The sequence below is a fragment of the Phodopus roborovskii genome, unplaced genomic scaffold (assembly GCF_943737965.1).
Source record: "Phodopus roborovskii unplaced genomic scaffold, PHOROB, whole genome shotgun sequence".
Taxonomy (NCBI): domain Eukaryota; kingdom Metazoa; phylum Chordata; class Mammalia; order Rodentia; family Cricetidae; genus Phodopus; species Phodopus roborovskii.
Genome location: NW_026126563.1, coordinates 378,372 through 398,421, shown reverse-complemented (window position 1 = coordinate 398,421; position 20,050 = coordinate 378,372). Strand labels below are relative to the sequence as shown.

At 37.8% G+C, this 20,050-nt stretch overlaps 1 protein-coding gene across 1 annotated transcript in view; it reads right to left on the bottom strand.

The window, feature by feature from the left end:
- Nucleotides 1-17,952, bottom strand: part of Dok6 (docking protein 6) — a 333,159-nt gene extending 315,207 nt beyond the window's left edge. Inside the window, exon 1 of the mRNA XM_051202095.1 lies at nt 17,697-17,952. Within this exon, the coding sequence (XP_051058052.1) occupies nt 17,697-17,762 (66 nt within the window). The 5' untranslated portion in view covers nt 17,763-17,952. The remainder of the gene's footprint in view (nt 1-17,696) is intronic.
- Between the last annotated feature and the right edge of the window lie 2,098 nt (nt 17,953-20,050).

Genomic DNA, 20,050 nt, shown 5'->3' with positions numbered 1-20,050 from the left:
AGACCTAGTCTCCAAATACCACATGGTGAGAAATAGAGGAAGAAACTCAGACTTCACCTTGAATAGTCACACTTATATACAAACATATGTGCAAGAACTGACATACACACATGAATATAAATGACTTCATAACACAGCATAACATTCGTGTGCACAGACACGAATGCAGACACAAACACACACACACACACACACACACACACACACACACACACACACACCTGGGTAATGAATCCATGACCTCACAAGGCCAGGCCAGTGCTCTTTTACTGAGTTACAAACACAGCCCAGAGAGTGTGATTTTGCAAGCTGAAATCTACTAATACCCCCTAGTGAAGTGTGGCTTATTCATACAAGTAACATTCATCAAGTAACATGATTTTTGAAATAAAAAACTAGTATGTATCTTCATATTATAATTTACATTGGTAAATTCTCCCTAAAAACTTCTGTGCATGGTTGAAATGAGTTTTCAACTTTTACCATTTCCTGCTTTAAAAAAAAAAAAAAGGCAGAAAAACAGTACTTAACAATGTTTGTAAATGTAGGTAGTTAGTTTAGTAGTTTATAAACAGAGGTTTGCTTCCTTGTAATTTCCAGTACATTTAAAATATTACAATAAACAGCTAAATGCAACAATGGTGGGCAATGTGGACAGCTTTTCATTGCCACTTTAATTACTACTTTAGGCAATAAGAAAGTGTGGGAAATGTTAAGAGAGGAAGGAGAATTATAGGTTTTTAACTGAAATTTAGAAAATCAATCTTGCCAGGGATGTAATGGTAACCCAACAGTTAAAAAGAAAAAGAAAAAGAAAGAAAAGAAAAGAAAAAGATAAAAGGAGAGGTGGGACTAGAGATATCTGGATAATGCACCATATTTAGACTACTATCATAAGCAGTACTGGACAGGAAAGACTTCTCAGAAATTGGGGCACGCAAAAATGAAGATGGAAAATGTGAACAAACTTTGTCCACTAGAGAGTTGTTCAATTTCCATGAGTTTGTAAACCTTCTGTTGTTTCTGCTCTTGCTGATAATTGGCTTTAATACATGATTGTCTGATAGGATTAGGTAGCTATTTCAATTTTCATGTATCTGTTGAGACTTGCTTTGTGATTGAGAGTGTGTCAATTTTGCTTGAAGTTGCAGGATGTGCAGACAATAGGGTATATTCTTTTGTGTTTGGGTAAAATGTTCTGTAAATATTTGGTAGGTTCATTTGGAGGACACCAGGAGAACACGGCCCTCTAAATCAACTGAGCAAAAATCATATGAACTCACAGAAAATGAAGCAGCAAGCACAGACTGACAGGGTATGTACCATGTCCTCTGTATATAAATTAATAACTTTCAGTTTAATAGTGTTTGGACCTCCTGAAAGTGTGAGTGGATCTGTGATTCTTGTGCCTTCTTTGGGGCTTTTTTCCTTTTATTGATAGGTCTCATCTAACTTTGATGTGATGGTGTTTGTTTTAACTTAATATATTTTATGTTGTCACATTTTGTTGTTATGTCTTAGAAGCCTGTTCTCTTTATGAGAGACAGAAAGACAGTGCATCCAGCTAGGAGGAGAAGTGGGGAGGAACTGTGAGAAGTAGAGAGAGGATAAACTATAATCAGGTTATATATCATGAGCAAAAGACCCATGTTTAATAAAATGGGGGAAAGAAAACAATAAAAATAGAAAACATTCCAGTTAAGATGCCTGGAACTCTCAAGCCAAAGTGCAACCAATTCAAGATGCTGGCAACCCCCACCCAGGCTCCCTTTCTTTGCAGGTATTGATCCAGGTGAATAACATTGTCACAGTAATATGTTAGCAACACTTAGTCATGTCATAATAACCTACCTTCCTGTGTTGTGCTAAACATAAATCCAGCAAAACATTATTCCCTCAAGGCAAAGAGAATTAAAAATCGGTAGTACTGCTTAATTGTGTACAGTCAAATCAGTATTTGTTATTTTGAAATAGCAACAAGTTAAAGTATCCCATGTCTATGGGATGTCCCATGAGTGCCCCATGTCTATGGGATGCTGCCATTTGGAATTTGACACTTATTTTACAAATGAGACGCAGACCAAAGATGTCAATACATACACCAAAATGTCTCTCTTTCCTGAGCTTCCCCTCTTCACTATATTCTGAACACCAAAGAGATCCAAATGCTTGAGCTGAGGTTCACATCATGTCAACAATGTAAAGGGTTTTTCTGAAGCAAAAACATATGGAATGTTTCTTTAGAGTCAAAATACTATAGTCATCAGTATAAGAGGGAGATTTTTTTAAAATCATGTAAAGTATAAAATCACATGCTAAGAAAATCCTTGTTAGTGATAAGAAAGAACACCTATTTTAAATTTTATACTTTTAAGAGGAATGCTTCTATAATGTGTTTTCACGGATCAAAAATAAAAACTGATAGAACTATTTTTATCTGGACTTCATTGAGCAATGTAAGCATTATCAGTTTACCATTAGAGCTGGAGAGTCAAACAAATAACTCTGATAGTGATAGAGTTCTGAGGAATCGCTTCCACATTTGAACTGTGACACCTGGGTTCTTGTGTTGGAACATAGAAACTACACCACAGGGAAGCTAATGCTATACTAAGTACAAGATACTCTGACAAAGCCAGAGTAGTTTAAGGTGGCATCCTCAGAGCTATTTGAGAGCCTTTGGTGGTCAGAGTGGACTGTGTCACCATGCAGTATGTGAAGCAGTCCCCACAGGCATTCTGATAAGAATTCAGTGCAGAAGAACTGAGATTTCTGAATCAATGTGTGCTCTTACCTGTCTGAGATTCACTGTCTTCCTACACAATATTAAATTGGTGGACAGCATGTAAAAGCCTGTGCTGTACTGCAAACAGAACTTCAAATCAATGTTATAATTCTTAAAGGTAGTTGAACTCATTGGAAAACTTCAAGATATCAGTTTTTTTAAAGATTTATTTTTTAATTTGTCATAAATAGATGATTGTGAGCCTGCCTGAGTTTATGTGCATCACATATGTACAACTGCTTGTAGAGGCTAGGAGAGGATGTTGGATCACATGGAACTGGAGCTACAGGCAATAAACCACTGTATATCATATATTGAGAACTAAACAGAGTCTTTTGCCAGAGTAGTAAGCATTCTTAAGCCCTGAGACATCTCTCCAGCTGAAAATATCTTAATTTACATACTATTTGAAAGTTTATAATAAACAAAAGTAAATAATTATATAGAACAATCAACAGAGCAGCTGAAGCAAAGATAGTTCAATATAATGCCCCAGAGTCTAACAGAGTTTTAAATTTAGGTAACTTCTCCTATAAAAATCTGTTTCCTCTTTTCTTTCCTTTTGAAAGGTCAATAAACATTTTTGGTTGTTTGTTTTTATTTGCTTTTAATGAAGCTAACTTTAGTGCTTTCACAGAAATTTTTTAAATGGATGTGCTAAAAATTATAAAATGTATTTTATGAAAATTAAGCATTAACTATCTCCTTTTCGCTAAGGCATTACGTTTTCTAGCCAATTGCTCTCCATATCACACTGCATTCCCTGAGAATTCACTGAGAATTGCTGTCATGTTTCACTGGCTTTATACAAAACATAAAATTATCCGGTACTAGAACAAAATACAATTTCCTTAGAAATAAAATGAAGCAAAATAGTCCCTTAAGTATATAATGAAACACCAAACATACCTAAATACAATAAAAATAAGGGTAATGTTCTAAAGGATTGGTATTCATATAAATATAATCAATATACACTTGTTTGTATATGTACCCTCCCAGCAATCTGACTGAAATCACAATTTATGTAATGTTTTTTAAACCTGAAATAGTTAATAAGACCAAAGGAAAATAGAGAGAATTATAATCTTAGGGAATTTTAAGAAAGACTGAAATATTATGGACAAGACCACATTCACATCTTAGTCTCTGTAACTGTTTGGACATCTACTGGTCACAGAGCTCACTACTATGTGTTGCTCTCTGGGGACAAATATATATATTCCATGAAGCTGGAGAGAAAGGAAAAATACTGTGTCAGATGAGGCAATGAAAAAGTCTGGTGAGGCTAACATTTGATTACTTTGTTAAACGTATGAAATATTAAAACAATCCTTACTATACTTCTTAAGTGGTCAAGTATTTACTTCAGAGGTTTATCTCCATCTACACTTCTTGGAAAATGGAGAGTCCTCATTAACTAAAAAGGAGCCATGTTTTTGCCCAATCCTGTTATATGCAAGGTGTTCTAGTTTGATTTTTACTGCTGTGATAAACAAATACCATAACCCAAAGCAACTTGGGGAGCAGAAGTGTCATTTGGCTTACAGCTTAGAGACTATCATTAAGTCAAATCAGCACAAGAGCCTGGAGGCAGGAGTCAAAGCAGAGTAAATGGAAGAACACTACTCACTAGCTTCCTTTCCTTGTCTTGCTTGGCTACCTTTTTAGAGCTCAGGCCCACATACTTAAGGCTGGTACTGCCCACAGTAGATTAGACACTCTACATTAATTGGTAATCAAAAATGCCTCATAGGTATCTCCATAGGCAATCAACTGGCCTCTGGTCATTCATGCACATGTGCTTACACACACACACACACACACACACACACAGACTCACACACACACACTTAAAAATCCAAATACAGAGGAAACTCAAATAATAATTAAAAGGAAAAAAAATGACTGGAGTTAAAACTAGACAAGTGTATGAGAAAATTCCCATAACAGTTAATGGACAGCAACATGTAAATGAGAACACCAATGACATATTGCTCACATCTATTAGAAAAGTTAACATCAAAAAGACAGACGATAAAAAGTGCTGGTGAGTCACAGATACAAAGCAATCATTATTGAGGGCAAAAGAATATTTTAATCATATGATTGACAAAAGAGCTCCGTAACTCTCACTACTGGGGGTTGCATCAAAAGGGAAGAATCTCACATATCAAGGAGGCATCTGAACTCTCATGTTCCTTGCAGCAACACTCAAATATTATGAATCAACCTCAGGGCCAGTTAATAGGTAAACACATACTTACGTGCATGAAAGCATAAAGATACTATTGTGTCTTTAAAAAGAAGTAAAGGAGAAACAACATAGACAAACCTGGAGGATTGAGTATATAAAAATAAGCCAGGAACAGACAAACAAACACAGCCTGGTCTCCTTTATTTGTAGTATCAAAAGAGTCTATTCAAACTCGCAGCTAGGAAAATAGTGGTTGCCAAAGTTTGAGAAATAAAGAGTAGAAGTTATTGGTCACAGTATACAAAACCTTTTGTTTTATGTTAAACATAAGGTGGACAGACTAATGTACATCACATTGAGTCTACGTGATACTTTGGGCTGTCTGTTTAAAAATTCTCCAAGCACAAGTTATTCAATGTTTTCTATACACACTCAAACGTGAGGTAATATGTGAGGTGACAGACGTGGGGTGGTAATCATTTCACATTGTATACATGTATCAAAACATCACCTTATATAACTTGAATACACACAGTTACTGTTGATTATAACTCAAACTAAGAGGTTTTAAAAAAAAACTCAGAAAGAATTCTTTTTTCAATGAAAATATGTGGATTCCTTCCAGACTAATGTGGTTTGATCACGCCAGACCGCCTGAAACAGAGTACAAGTTGATCCTACACTCAAAACAGCTGGACAAAGCAGCCTTACAGACTACAGCCAGGATTTCTGAATCTTCTTCGAATCCCCCAAGACAACGCCCCTTACCAGCAGGAAGTAGTTTGGAAAGAACAACGTCCAAATTCCCAAATATTGTGTATAAATGTTTGTTTTCATTTAATTGGACTTTGTTATATAAAATAAATTTTAAAAAAAGAAAGAAAAAAGAATTCTTTTTCAGGGGAATGTCTGAACCATTTCAAATTCCCACTAGCAGTGCCTGTAGGGCCCAGCTTTTTGTTTCATATTTGGTGGTGTTTGATTATATTATTGTTTTGTTATTATAGCTTTACCAGCTGGTATGTAGTCATGTATCATTGTAAGCATTAGTTTTTTGGCCTGGCAGGTCCTGTGGCCCTTGAACCCCAAAAGAACACATAGATGCTATATTAATTATGAAAATGTTGGCCTATGACTAGGGCTTTTTAGCTAAATGGCTAGCTCTGTCTTAATTATTAACCCATTTCTATCAATCTATGTATTGCCACGAGGCTGTGGCTGACCTGGTAATGCCCAGCAGGCATGGTGTTACTCCTCTAGCAACATCGTGACTCTGCTGGGCTCATCTTACCTTTCCCAGAATTCTCCTCATCTCCTAATCCTTCCTCATTGGTCTACCAATAAGAGAAACATATACAAAAGGACAATCCCCATCATATCATTGTTGGAAATTCAACTTCCTAATGAGGGTAAACATCAAACATCTATACATCAATTTATTATAAATGCCTATTTTTGTGTTTTTAAATTTTTCATTCTTTTTTTTTCACTCACAAGAATACTGCAATTACATTGTTTTCTCCCTCCTCCCTCTTCCCTTCTCCCTTCTTCCTCCAGCTTTTCCCATGATTACCTGTTCCCTCTCAAATTCATGGCATGTTTCTATTTAACTACTATTTTATGCATATAAATATATGAGCAAATAAATATACAAATATAACCTGCTAGTCCATTTAGCATTACTTGAATGTATATGCTTTTAGGACTGAACCCTCAATATTTGATAACCAATTAGGGGTCTTGTCCCTGGAGAAGACTGATTCTCCTTCTCTTAATAGTCATTATTTATGTATAGCTCTTTATCTAAGAATGGGAGGTCTTGTGAGAGTTCTACCAGCTACATTGGCATGTCAACTGGTGTCAATATTCAGGTGTTTTTGATTTCATAGGTTCAGCTTCCCTGACAGACATAAAAGACATAATCTCACAACAGAAATCCTGGTCTTCTGGAGTTTATAATCTTTGTAGCCCTTCTTCCAAGGCATTCCCTGATGCATAGAAGTTGTGGGATAGATGTATCATTTGGGTTGAGACATACTAGGGCCAGTTGTTCTCTGCACTTTTACCAGTGTAGTTTTCTGTAATGTCCTCCTCATGCTATAAAAAGAATCTTCTTTGATGAGGGGTGAGGCCTACTATTATCTGTGGGTCTGTGATTGTGTATTAAGGACGCAGTTAGTGATTGTCCTGGTTCAGGGAAGTGGCCATAGTAGATTCTCCTCTAGGTTGAATGGCCTTACTAGCCATGGGAAGTGGACCCAGTTGACAATACCAGGCATGAATTCCCTCTGAGCAAGACTTAAGTCCAATTTGATTACATTTCTACAGAATTTGAAAGATTTTTTTTTAAGGTGGGGGTTAGTTCTTTGTCAATGGTGGGATGTTTTTAAGTATTTCTACCAACCAGTATTAGTCCATTCATTATCAAAATAGAATCCTAAAAAGTAGAAAAGTTTTAGTTTTGATGGAATGAATTTATCAAGTTTCCCTTTGATGTATCTTGCTTTTGACATAAGTGTAAGATCTTTTTATTTGGTCCTACTTTTCAATAATATTTTCTATGATCATATGAAATGTTTTATGACTTTATATTTCTCACATAAATCTGTGGTCTTTTATGAGTTTCAAAGTGTGAAGCTGATGATGATCCTCACCTAGTTTGTTTAGGGATGTCCAGTCAGTCACAGCAGAAGCATCTACTAAACAGATGTCTGTCTCTTCATCATTGAATTGTCCTGAGCCTTTTGGGTGTTTTAGGTGAATATTTCTCCTTTTCTGAAGTTCTAGAAACTCAAACTAGGGCTTCAAACTTTTTCCTTAATAATATCATACAAATGGTCATTATATCTATGAATCCACTTGCATAAACAAGACTTTAACAATGATATTTTTAGACTTTAGTACAAACAAGTATCGAGTGAAAGCAAAATGATTTCTAATGACCACCTCTTTCTAGAAAAACTATTTAATATTTAAGGCTCAAGATACTATTCTAATATATTACTCCTAAAATTTATGAGTTTCCTCCAATAATTCCATCTAGTCATTCCTATACATTGTTGCAAGCAATAAAATGTGACACTGTAAACAGAAAAGAACTTTTGGTGGTTTTTTTTTTTTTTTCATTATTTTTAATTAGGAATGGCTGGAGAACAAGGCTTATGAAAAAGCAAATGTAAATGACTACAGTAGCCTTCAAGTAGTTGGATGATGCTATTGTCTTTTGACAGTAGCAACAATAACTCACACTGCTTCTATCATACTCCTACATAAATTGATATGGTAGTTTTGCTTCCACTGTAAAAATCCTCTTTTGTTTATAACTCAAAAGCTTCTCTAGGTTCATATGACCAATAAATTCCAGCTTATGTTCACATGCCCTAACTACAAAGTAAATGAGGCAAGAATACACTTGGCATTTCCTTTTCAATATTGCAAAGAATGCTTAGCTTTCTTCTACTAGAGTACTCGTCAACAAGCCACACACTTTCTTTGTGTTCTAAGGTTTCTTCATTGTGTAACAGTGCTACCAATCCTAGCATCATATGGAAAACACCTGATCAGTAAAAGCTTATTTGTGCTCAGGTGTCAGGCCAATCCTGTGAGAAAGGCTTAGGCATAAGAATAAAGCTCCATAGTTAACTGGAAATGTGCCTATGGCTTTTTAAAATTAAAATGTATATAACTATACAGTATAGATAAACATAAAGTGCGGATTTATGTCAGAACCCAGTCTGTGTGGGGAGATTTCTGAGACCTTTTGAGAAAACTCCAAGTAAACAAGAGTCTTGTAATCTCTGTTCCTCCATAACATGGTTTATCCATGGGATGTGTTCGTGCCCCTCTCCCTCTCAGGTGTAGTGAATAGGAATGAGCTTGATACAGATTATTCATTACAGCTGGCTACTGTTATTTGTTTATCTGCCTCTATGGAAAGACATGTTTTTGCAGTGCATAGCTTGTCCTCGTGACTGCACACTTTACGGGTGTAACTTTGCTTAACCCTCAGATTATACATTGTCGGGTCTGATGCTCTGAATAAAGTTGGCTATTGTGTGACACTTCAGTCCAGCTCCTTTTAGGCCCTGTTGAATTCCAAATTGTTCTTATGTGTTATATGTATTTCATTTTACACACACTCAGTTACAGTAAACATCACAAACAAGCGCTAGAATACTTTTGCTTAGAGGATATACCTGGTCAATGTTGAAGCATTCTAAATTAGAAGAAAGACTATAAAAGATTAGGAAGGTGACAAAAGCATTTGTTCTAGGTCCTTAAAGCAGTTGGGGAAATATGTCTCTATATACTGGTAAGCTAATTTACAATAAGACATGTTTGTCAAAGCAATTTCAATTATGAAAAGTGCACTTTTATTCTCATTTTTGATATGTGAAATAATTTTCAAGATTTCTATAAAAAGGTTAAACATAGTATTTCATTTGATTTACCTCTTTTAAAATGAATGCTTTTGAAAATTATAGCAATCATCAATTTTAGACTAATATACTATCTATTTTGTTTTACAAAATATGGATTACTTTAAGTATGCAAGAATGCATATAGAATTGTTAATAGTGTCCTTAAGTATTTCATGAATATTTTTGAACCTGTAGTGGTGGTAAGGAAAAATACCGTGTAATAGTTTGCTTGTTGGTATATTCACAAGCTATACAAGCTATTTGAAAACACATATGTATTATACTTAATAGTTATGTGATATATTGTTTAGTATGTTTATGTATGAATATACACATAAATATGTACATGTACATACTTCTTTTAATTAGTCAGTCTTTTAAATAGTCAGAGAAAAGTAATACTACATTTACAATTAAAAATTAAAGATGGGCAACAAAAAATCCCAACAGGCTCATCCCTGTGAGTTCAAGACCAACCTGGTCTACAAAGAGAGCTCCAAAAATCTGGGGCTACTCAAAGAAACCTTGTCTTAAATTAAAAACAAACAAAACATTATTTTACATGTATAAATTTAAATATAGGATGTGTTATAGATATGAACATGTAGAGTAATATAGCACCTAGAGCAATTTTCTCTTGATTTTGTTTTGTTTTGCTTTGTTCTTGAGACAAGATTTCTGTGTAGCCTGGCTGTCCTGGAACTTACTCTGTAAACCAAGCTGGCCTCAAACATAGAGATCCTCTTGTCTCTGCCTCCAGAGTGCTAGAATTAAAGATATGCACTCTGCTAATAATTTTTGGTGATTTAAAAAATAAGAATAATATAAAGGATATTAATTATTCCAGCATCAATACCTAACCCTTAAAAGCAGTAAGCAAAAAACAAACAAGCATAATAGACAGACACATGGCACAACATAGGGCTTAATATGTTTAAAAACTTGGGTCCCATTGTCACATTACTTGCTGCATGATTACATCACCATGTACTACCTATTTACTTATCATATCCCAGTAAACTAGTACAATTTCTGAACACATTTTTCTTTAAATGAACTCACTTTAATTTACATTAACTTGAATGTTATTTTTTTATTTAATCATCTGAAACAAAAGATCATACCCATCAACAAAGATTAGATGTATTAGTTTTCTATTGCTGTGATAAAAATACCATGACTAATACAACTTATCAAATAAAGCATTTAATTGGGTTTCTTATTTCAATGATAAGAGTCCATGATGGCAAAGTGAAATCATGGCAGCATGTAACCAAAACAGCATCCGAGAGCCCATATCCTGAGCATAATGCAGAGAGATAACACTGGAAATGAAGGGAGGCTTTTGAAGCCTTAAAGATACCTCACCCCCTCTCCTGTGACATACCTCATCCAACAAAGCCACATTTCCTAATCCTCACCAAACATTTCAGCTGAGACATATGAAACTATGGCGCCATAGTTTCTTTTACAAATCACTACATTCTACTCCAACCTCTATAAGCTGGTGGCCATACCATAATGCAAAATGCATTTATACCTACTCTAATGTCTCCATAATATTTCACAGTCTCAACACTGTTTTAAAGTTTAACATTCAAAGACTCTCTTGTACGCGAGGCAATATCTTAATTGTAATTCCCTGTAAAATTAGAAAGCAAGTTACACATTTCCAACATTCAATGGCATAGAATGTACATTGCATTCCTAAAGGGAGGAATGCAGGAATACTAAGAATGTAATGGACCAAAGCCAGGACAAAAAATCCAACAGGGAAAACTCCAAATCTGGTAGCTCTTCTTTGATATCAAAGCACTTGGCTGGCTCCATCACTCCAGCTTTACCGCCTGAAACATAAATCTTTTCCTTTGGCTGGTTCTATCCCTGCATCCAGGCTTTCTTTGGTAAATGCATCATGCCTCTTAGGCCTTCATGCAGGTACTAGCCTACCATATATCGTGTGACTTCAGCAGCTCTCCTGAACTATTGAGGAAGATTCCACAGCCCCTTTACCATCCCATTCATCATAATTCTAAACATAATTACTTTTCTATTGCTATGATAAACCACCATTATTAAGGCAACTTATAAAACAAAATGCTTACTATTTCTTTTGTCTTTAGAGTGTTAGAATTTATAATGGTGGAGTCAAGGCAGGGGCCAGGCAGTAGGAGCAGCAGCTCAGATCTCACATCTCACATGCAGGAGGCAGAGAGAGCACACCAGGAATGATATGAGGTTTCAGAAGCCCCAAAACCTTCTCCAGTGATGCACCTCCTCCATCACATTTATACCACCTAATCATTCCCAAACAGTTCTACCAATTGGGGACAAAGTATTCAAACAAATGAGCCTATAGAGAGCCTATAGAGACCATTCTAATTCAAACCACCACAAAAGGTTAAAAATACATTTAAGTATATTTTAAATATTTTAAATCCTACTTAGACACTAATAGCTGATATGTGGTTCTACATGACTTATTTGAAAGAATAAATTAGCCAAATTAGTCAATGCATGAGGACTTGTGGCCTAACTCTAGAAAGCTTTTTAGTGCGGTATAAGGTCTTTTTCTAAATTTCTTTGGTTGCAGTCTAAATAAATTTGAATGATGCAAGTGACAATGTTAGCTTTATACCAGTTGAGCAATGAAAAAATATATATCCATTTTTGCAGCTGTGAAGAAGGTTCAGTTGTAGAGTGCTAGCTGTGCAGGATGAGAACCTGAGTATTGATGCCACAAACCAAGAAAAAGCCTGAGTGGTGGTGGTGTGCATCTGCACCTTCAGATCTGTGGTGTGGTAGATATTAACCGTCCAGACCAATGGAAAGATGCTGGCTCAGGGAGAGATCCTGCTGCAAAAGAACACACACATGTACACAAAACGTTTCTAAGAGAAAATGTATTTATCACCCTCCCTGGAGAGCAGAAAGGAGACAGGATGGGGGTTGGTGGGGGGAGCAGGGAAGGACAGGAGGGTGTGGGAACTGGGATAAACATGCAAAACAAGCTTGTTTCTATTTTAAATAAAAAACATTTAAAATTAAAGAAAAGAAAATGTATTTATTTTTGAGAGTACATATGAATGTGTTGCTTTTGATGTTTGTAGCAAGATAGTTACTGTTACACAGTAGATACAGTGCTGAACTTGAAACTCTGCTTTCAATGTCGCAAACCCAAAAATGCAGCATGAATTTCTATAACTCTAGTTGACACATTTCGCCCCCTTTAGATATTAGTGTATAAATGAAATAGGAATAAAAATAAAATGTACTGTCAAAAATACTGTTGGAGGAATTACATAAGATATGTAAGAACTAATTATAATCTTAATAGTGCAGTGCACACAAAAAGCAGCATGACTGGGTTCTATATGATCATATTTAAGATTAACATGAATTCTGATGTTTTAGTGTTTTCAGTAATCAAGTATTTTAGGCAGTATCTAATAATGAATTCAGTAAAATAGGAGATAAAATTTCTTTCACATGCTCAAGAATTACAGCCACTATCAATAAAGTCCAAATATCATGAAAAAAACAATAATTCAATGTATATCTTCTGTTTACAACAAAACACCATCTGTCATTCAATTTGATGAACAGATACAAGACTCTTATGAGAAAATAATAATATAATGTAAAATCAATTGACTGAGAGTATCTCAAAATCAAGCTAACAGTGTTATGTGGAAAGTTAATTAAAATGTCATGGTGGTGGTGGCACCTACCCTTAATCCCAGCAATTGAGAGGCAGAGGCAGGGGGATCTCTTTGAGTTCAAGGCCAGCTTGGTCTACAAAGAGTTCCAAGGAACAAGGAAAAGAGGGCATTGTAAACCCTAGTTCTGAAGTCACAGACTATTTTGAACTTCCCTGTGAGTGCTGGGAATTGAATGTGGGTTCTTACAAAGAGCAGATGACCACTGAGAATGGTCTTGAGTCCCTATACACATTATTTACACGTGCTTGGAAGCAAGGCATTTACAGTGCCTGGTTTTTTTTGTTTGTTTGTTTTTTTGTTTTTGTTTGTAAGAATACTAATCACCTGAGGTAATTTGGAATTTTTCGCTTGTAGCTATGACCTTGGCACCCAAGAAGTTTTGTATTTTGGATAATTTTCTATTTTATGATCATTTATGATTTGGGATCCTCTATGTGAATGAAATTATTTGACCACATCCATGCAACAGGGACATCTGTTCAACTATGTTCATAGCAGCACTATTTGTTATAGCAAGAACCTGGAAGCAACCTAGATGGCCCTCAACTGAAGAATGGATAATAAAGATGATGTGACACATCTACACAATGGAATACTACTCTGCAGAAAAAAATAATGGTATCTTGAAATTCGCAGCCAAGTGGATGGCACTAGGAGAAACCATCCTGAATGAGGTAACCCAGTCACAAAAAGAGGAACATAGTACGTACTCACTCATATATGGATTTTAAACCTAGATCAAAGGATCACAAGCCTATAATTTACACTACCAGAGGAACTAGGACACAAGGTGTATTCTAAGAGATTCATATAAAGTCCCTCACAGAAGCGGGAAGGGACAAGTCCCCCAGAGCACAGGGGAAGTGGGGGGGGCAGCGAATGGAGAGAGAAGTAGGAGAAAATGAGGGGGAGGAAAGGAAAACACTTGCGACCAGGAAGATTGACAACAATAAAATGATGTCTGTGTTCAGATTTACTTGGTTCAATCATGTTGGTGACAAATGATACCATTCTATATTGCTATATTTATTTTGATAGTGATAGATAAACCAATAATCAGGATATCCAGCACTAATAATTTCAGTGGCTGATTTCTTAGTTTAGCTCCAATCAAGAAGAAATTGGATATTTTGTAATATGTGCCTTGATTACTTGAATTTAATCTGTCAGAGTTTAGAAGAAAATGGGCAATCAAGGCTGAGAGATAAATAAGACTCATTAGCAAGTTTTTATTTTTATTATTTCTAGCATTCTTTCCTTAACAAAAAAAAAAACCACAGATACTATAGTATCACTGCTTTAACTAACATTTAAAAAGAGATATAGTAAATATTGGGGAAATGACTTTATTTATTCCTCAAAATAATGTTCATATGTTGCGAATATAGTTCATTTGGAAAAATTCTTGCCTGATATATACCAAACCCTAGATCCTGAGTATTACAGAGCAGTATGTACTTGTAATACTAGCATTTTGGAGATGGAGGTAGGAGAATCAGAAGTTCAAGGGTCATCCTCACTTGCAGTGCTAGTTTGAGGCCTATCTAAGACACATAGCTCCTTCACGAAACAACAACAACGATAATAATAAAGATAATCATAATAACATAATCTTTCTAAATGGAACAGAAGATTGTTGATGATTCAAGATAATCAAAGTTGACTCAATTTTTCTTTATAAATGATATTTCAAATGAGTAGACTGTCAGCTAAAGAACATGGTGAATGCCATCAGCCACTCTAACCTGAAACCAACATACCCAGAGATCAAGAAATACTTCACTTTTTTACCCTCAGTGTGATTCTAAGCCCTCATTTAGAGGGAGGGAGTAAGGAGTGCAATAGAACAATTCATGACAAAATATGTTCTTACGTCACAGGTGTGCAGAACACAACTGGCCTCTTGCACTAGCTGTTTTTCAACAAAATACTATAATATACCAAATATAGCATAAATACAAGTACAAGTCTTTATATGTTGAAATAAATGTTGCCTATAAACCACACAAGAAGCATCATATATCCATATAAAATGGGTTTTTTTTTTTTTTGAAGAATGTGTAGTTTGGAGTCCATAAATTGGAAACACAAACAACTAATTGTGAAATAAATATTATGCCTATCTAATACCTATTTCTATGATTTGGGGCATGACGATATATTTAAATTCTTAAGTGCACATATTGTTATTTAAATTAGGGTTTTACTATCTCATGGGACCTACTTATAAAGTGTCACAGAACCAACAATATAGAGCTTTGACATGTCAACTTATTCTTTTGAATGTAAGAATACTCAGAAAACAAACATATATTATGAAGGTGTTTGTAAATAAATTATGCTTTCAAAGATGGTTAAAGACAATTAAAAAATAAAGGCTTCAAACATTAGATGTTGAAGTTCACAATCCTCACTTAGAAAAGAAGTGGAAGATAAAAATATGTTTGTATATAGACACTTTTAATGTTTTTAAAGATGTCTGCCCTTTAAAAGTGCTATGTTTAAATAAATAGTGAGTTTAGCATAAGATTCTTTGCTCTACATATGTATGGCAGACATGGTTAGGTGGAAATGGTGTTCTAGAATGACATTTCATGTGCTCTTAATGTCAAGTTATCCTGGAGGCACTTGGTGGCCTTTCCTTGACTTTATCATGTAACTAGGCTACATATCCAGGTCTTATAGTATGTAATCCTGGATAACTTAAATGGGGGAAGGGAGGGAGTTCTCCAGTTGTCAGCTCCATATTCCTTGAGTAAGAGTAGAAGCACATTTCACCGAGAAAAGGAAGGGGACTTAATTCTTCCATTAGTTCATACATTGGAAAGACTCAGACAAAACTAGAGTTCAACGGGACTGAAAAGATAGGTAAGAAATAAGAACCACGTCAAAGCAAAGGAAGTCAGAGGTCAAGTAAAGAGGACTTTCATTCTTCAGGAATCTTACCTAGCCTTTTTTGGCTGGCAGTTGTGGGGGTCACAACTGGCTCCTTGGATAACTATACATTTTCACCAAGTCAATCCTTATATCTGAGGGGAAGATGAGGCATGATCTTCTACCCAAGAAAAGCCCTTGAAACCTTGCCCCTCTCTTTGCTGTGCAGATGGTGCACTTGGCCTGGGGATGGAAATCAGAGACATAAACTTTGTTGTCCTAGCTATTCTTGCTCCTTAAGCATCCAGCATTTGGTAATCTTCTTAAGTCTGAGAAGGGATCCCTGTGTCCTTTGATCCTGTCTGCCTTCAGTGAGAATGCATACGAGCAAAGGCAGCATAAGAGGCAGCTTGCTGTCTCCATCACTTGTCTCCATAAACCACTTCTGAATGTGGGATGATGTACCTTCTTCTCTGGCTGCTCTATACCTTTGTGAAACTACCCAAAGACACACTGCTTTTATTCTCAAATTTACAAACTCCCCCTTTCTATGCATAAATTTAAAACACTCCCCCCCCTTCCTGCATCCTTTTCCTTTCTCCAAGTTGGAATATTCACCCATCCAGTGGAGAAATCCAGGAACAAGCCAGGATTCTAGAAAGTCTTGGGATAAGAACTTGAGAACTCAGGAAGACAGCCTGGGAAGGGGCAAACCCTGGCTCCCTTGCATGCTGTGTTGAATTTCCCTTTCATCCTGTAGCCAGGTGAACCTGGGCGGCCACACTGCTGTGTCTTGGAGTTGGGATACCCCTGCAAGTTAGTCTGCTTCAGTTTATATCCATCATATCTGGACAGCTCCTCTCCAGGTGCCCGCCCATTCTTTCCATCTATATCCCAGGTCCTTTCAGGACAGTCAGTACATCTTTTTTAAATACCTAAGGAATCACCAAAGAAGTTTTTTCTTCCCTCTCACTTCCCCGCTCAGGTTTACACTGTTTGTACCCCACGTCAGGCCAAACATCTCTCAAGAAGAAAGTAAGGTTCCATAAACTTTGCCTCCACGGGACTTTCCTGCAGCGGTGAGCGAGTGCACCAGCGCTCACTTGCCTATTCACAGGCACAAATATACAGGTCAGGGAAAACAGCAGATAAGGCAGCCAGCCAGTGGGCAACTATTAAGGGTACGTTAAAGTCTTTGCTGTAGCCAAAAGGAATGCGCTGCGCTTAAGAGGCATCAAAGGAGAATTTCAAAATGGGCTTGGGGAAAAGAAGACCAGGAAATGGTGACTATAAACACACATAAAGAAAGATACCTTTTACACCTGCTGTCAGCACACAGCAGTTCTCCCGAGAGGCGCACACTTTTAAGAGAAATCATTGAGGGTTGCACCGAATATAATAAATATCCATGGCTCATATATCTTTGAACTGACAATCCCTGTTTTCCATTGGACTTCTCGCTGTGGTCAGCATGAGCCCAGCACACTTAAGGATGGAGACTCTAGGCGCTCCAGAGCCCTCCTCGGTGTACAGAGTCCCCTAGGCTAAGCGCTTCTCGGTTCAAGCAACAAGCGGACTATCTGGGGAAGGCCAGCTGCCCTGGTGCCCGCGTGGGTCACCTCTCCCCGCCCCCATCCCCAGCAGCCCGCCAGGCCACTGGAGCGGAGGGGAAGGAGAAGACCGAGTTAGCCACTCACCCCTAGCTTCCTGCTGCGGATTTTCACGTAGCCCTGCTTGACTATGTCGTTAAAGTTGGAGGCCATGGCCAGCGCGGTAGGGCTCCTCTACTGGACAATCCGCTTCTCGGAGTCGACAACCCAACCGCTGTCCACCTCCCGGTCCACGCAGGTCTCGCATCCAGCCGGCCGTCGCCGGCAGTCGCGCCACCGCCAGTTCCTCCCCAGACTCCTGACAGCGCGGACGCAGGGTCGACAGCAGGGCCGCCAAGCACCAAGACAGGGGAATCGGGCCCGGAGCTGATCAACAGCACGAGCACCTAGCGAGCGGTCGTCACCTTAGCCCCGGCCAGGAGCGGAGCGCTGTGGCCCGCGCCGCCCCCAGCTGTGCCCCCCCTCCGCGCCGCCGCCCCCGGCAGCACCCACGGGCTGGCGCCTCACTCGGCGGCGCACAGCTGGCCGGAGCGCACCATCGCGGCTCCCCGGCGCGGAGGAGGGGGAGGGACGGCAGGGCGGGCCGTTGCGCCCGCTCGGCTCCCTCCCCCTTGCCCGCGCGGTGGCTCGGCTGGAGGATGCTGGCAAGATGCACTCCATCACTCACTTCTCCGGCAGGGAGCTCCGCCTGCCACCCGCGCCTAGGGTACCGCTCCCACCACAGCCCTGTGCTGGCACCACTCGCCCAGGCGTGGATTCCTAAGGACAAGGAACATCATTCCATTGCTGCTAATCTCTCCATCTCAAACTGGGTAGTGGGGACAGAGCAGTGGGGACTGCACAGGTTCGCGGAAGGCAAGGGGGCAAAACTATTGTTTATTTTAGAGACGGTGTCTGTGATACATTTTTAGTTCTAGGCACACGTGGCCTTTTCAGGTCTTTACCCTGTTGGGAAGTGTAAATCGAAGCCAAACCCTTCCTGGTGCACACACAAAGAGACCAACCCTGCGCATGTGTCTAATCCTCAGGCTGCTGAAGTCAGAAGGAATCCGGGAGGCAGCAGGTCGCAGATGTCCTCTACAGAAAAGGCACAGACGCTTGGATTGACAATTGCCTTTTAGTTAACTAAGGTTCAACTAAGGCATTTCATTTGTAAAAGGCAGAGCCATTACCCGTGGATGCGCTGAAATGTTTAACTTGTAAAAATCAAAGGAATAAACTTTCTCTTCTTACTATAGGAAAACATACTAATATTTATGTTTTTCTCTAATGTAATGACATACAATTTTAAAGTTACATTCCTTAAGCTGATTCAAGCAAAAGGAGCATTGAGTATCGGCTGGCAGAAAATTATAGATTTTTAACTATAGTCAAGAATACTTACAGCTTAAGTTGATAGTTAAAAAAATGTGCTAAGATTGGTGGTTCCTTTATTTGTGAATAATTTATATTGAATGCATCTTCAGAAGACCACATTTAATTCTGCTTTACTTCAGGGTATTTTTCCTGGGTTCTCATTAAATTGTCTTTTTCTGTATTTGGATCATAATTCCTTAAGGGGGATACAAACTAAATTTGAGGGGAGAAAAATAATGAAAGCCTGGAGAATAGGTTACATTACCTTCACCCTCAGTCAAAGGGGCGGCTCTAAATAGACACAGAAGAGATGCTGGTCCTATACTTACCAAGAAGCTCCATTTAAATCTAATATGGCACAAGGAGCATCCTAACATGCCTCAACAGTACACACTCCTTCTACTTCATAAGTTTGGTGACCCTCCTCCCCTTCTATCATGCATGCAAACTACAATATACCAGGGTAAATGTTTAAAATAGAGCAACAAATTCCAATCAGTTGTTACTATGAAAAGTGATCAATTTCTGATCTTCCCATAAAATACACATGCTTGTTTTCATTAACCTCCATGGTTATCTCCTTTAAAAACTTGCTACATTTTTTTTCTATTCCACCCATTTTACTAATTTCACATATTTTATTTCATTTTAAATGATGCAAAGAATGCCTCACACATATCTGAATGCATTCCACCCCACACAGGGTCCTCTTTGCAATCAGAAATGTCAAGTAAAATATTCTCCCCATTTATTAGGAAGGACATTGAGGCTCAGGGGTTTTCTGTGACTGGACAACCATTTCAAGGTTGGTGTATATGATAATGTTCTTGATCATAAACACTTTCATTTACATATCAAACTTTGGCAATTGCTTTTCTCATTGCTGAGACAAAATACCTGGAAAGAGCAGGAGATATAAAGGTCATCTTGACAGGGATGGCATGGCAGCCATGTGATGATGCCATTTATTCAACACTGCATCCATTCCGTTCCCGTGGGGGAAAAGGATGCAGTACTCAACCTTCTTCTTTTTCTTCTTCTTCTTCTTCTTCTTCTTCTTCTTCTTCTTCTTCTTCTTCTTCTTC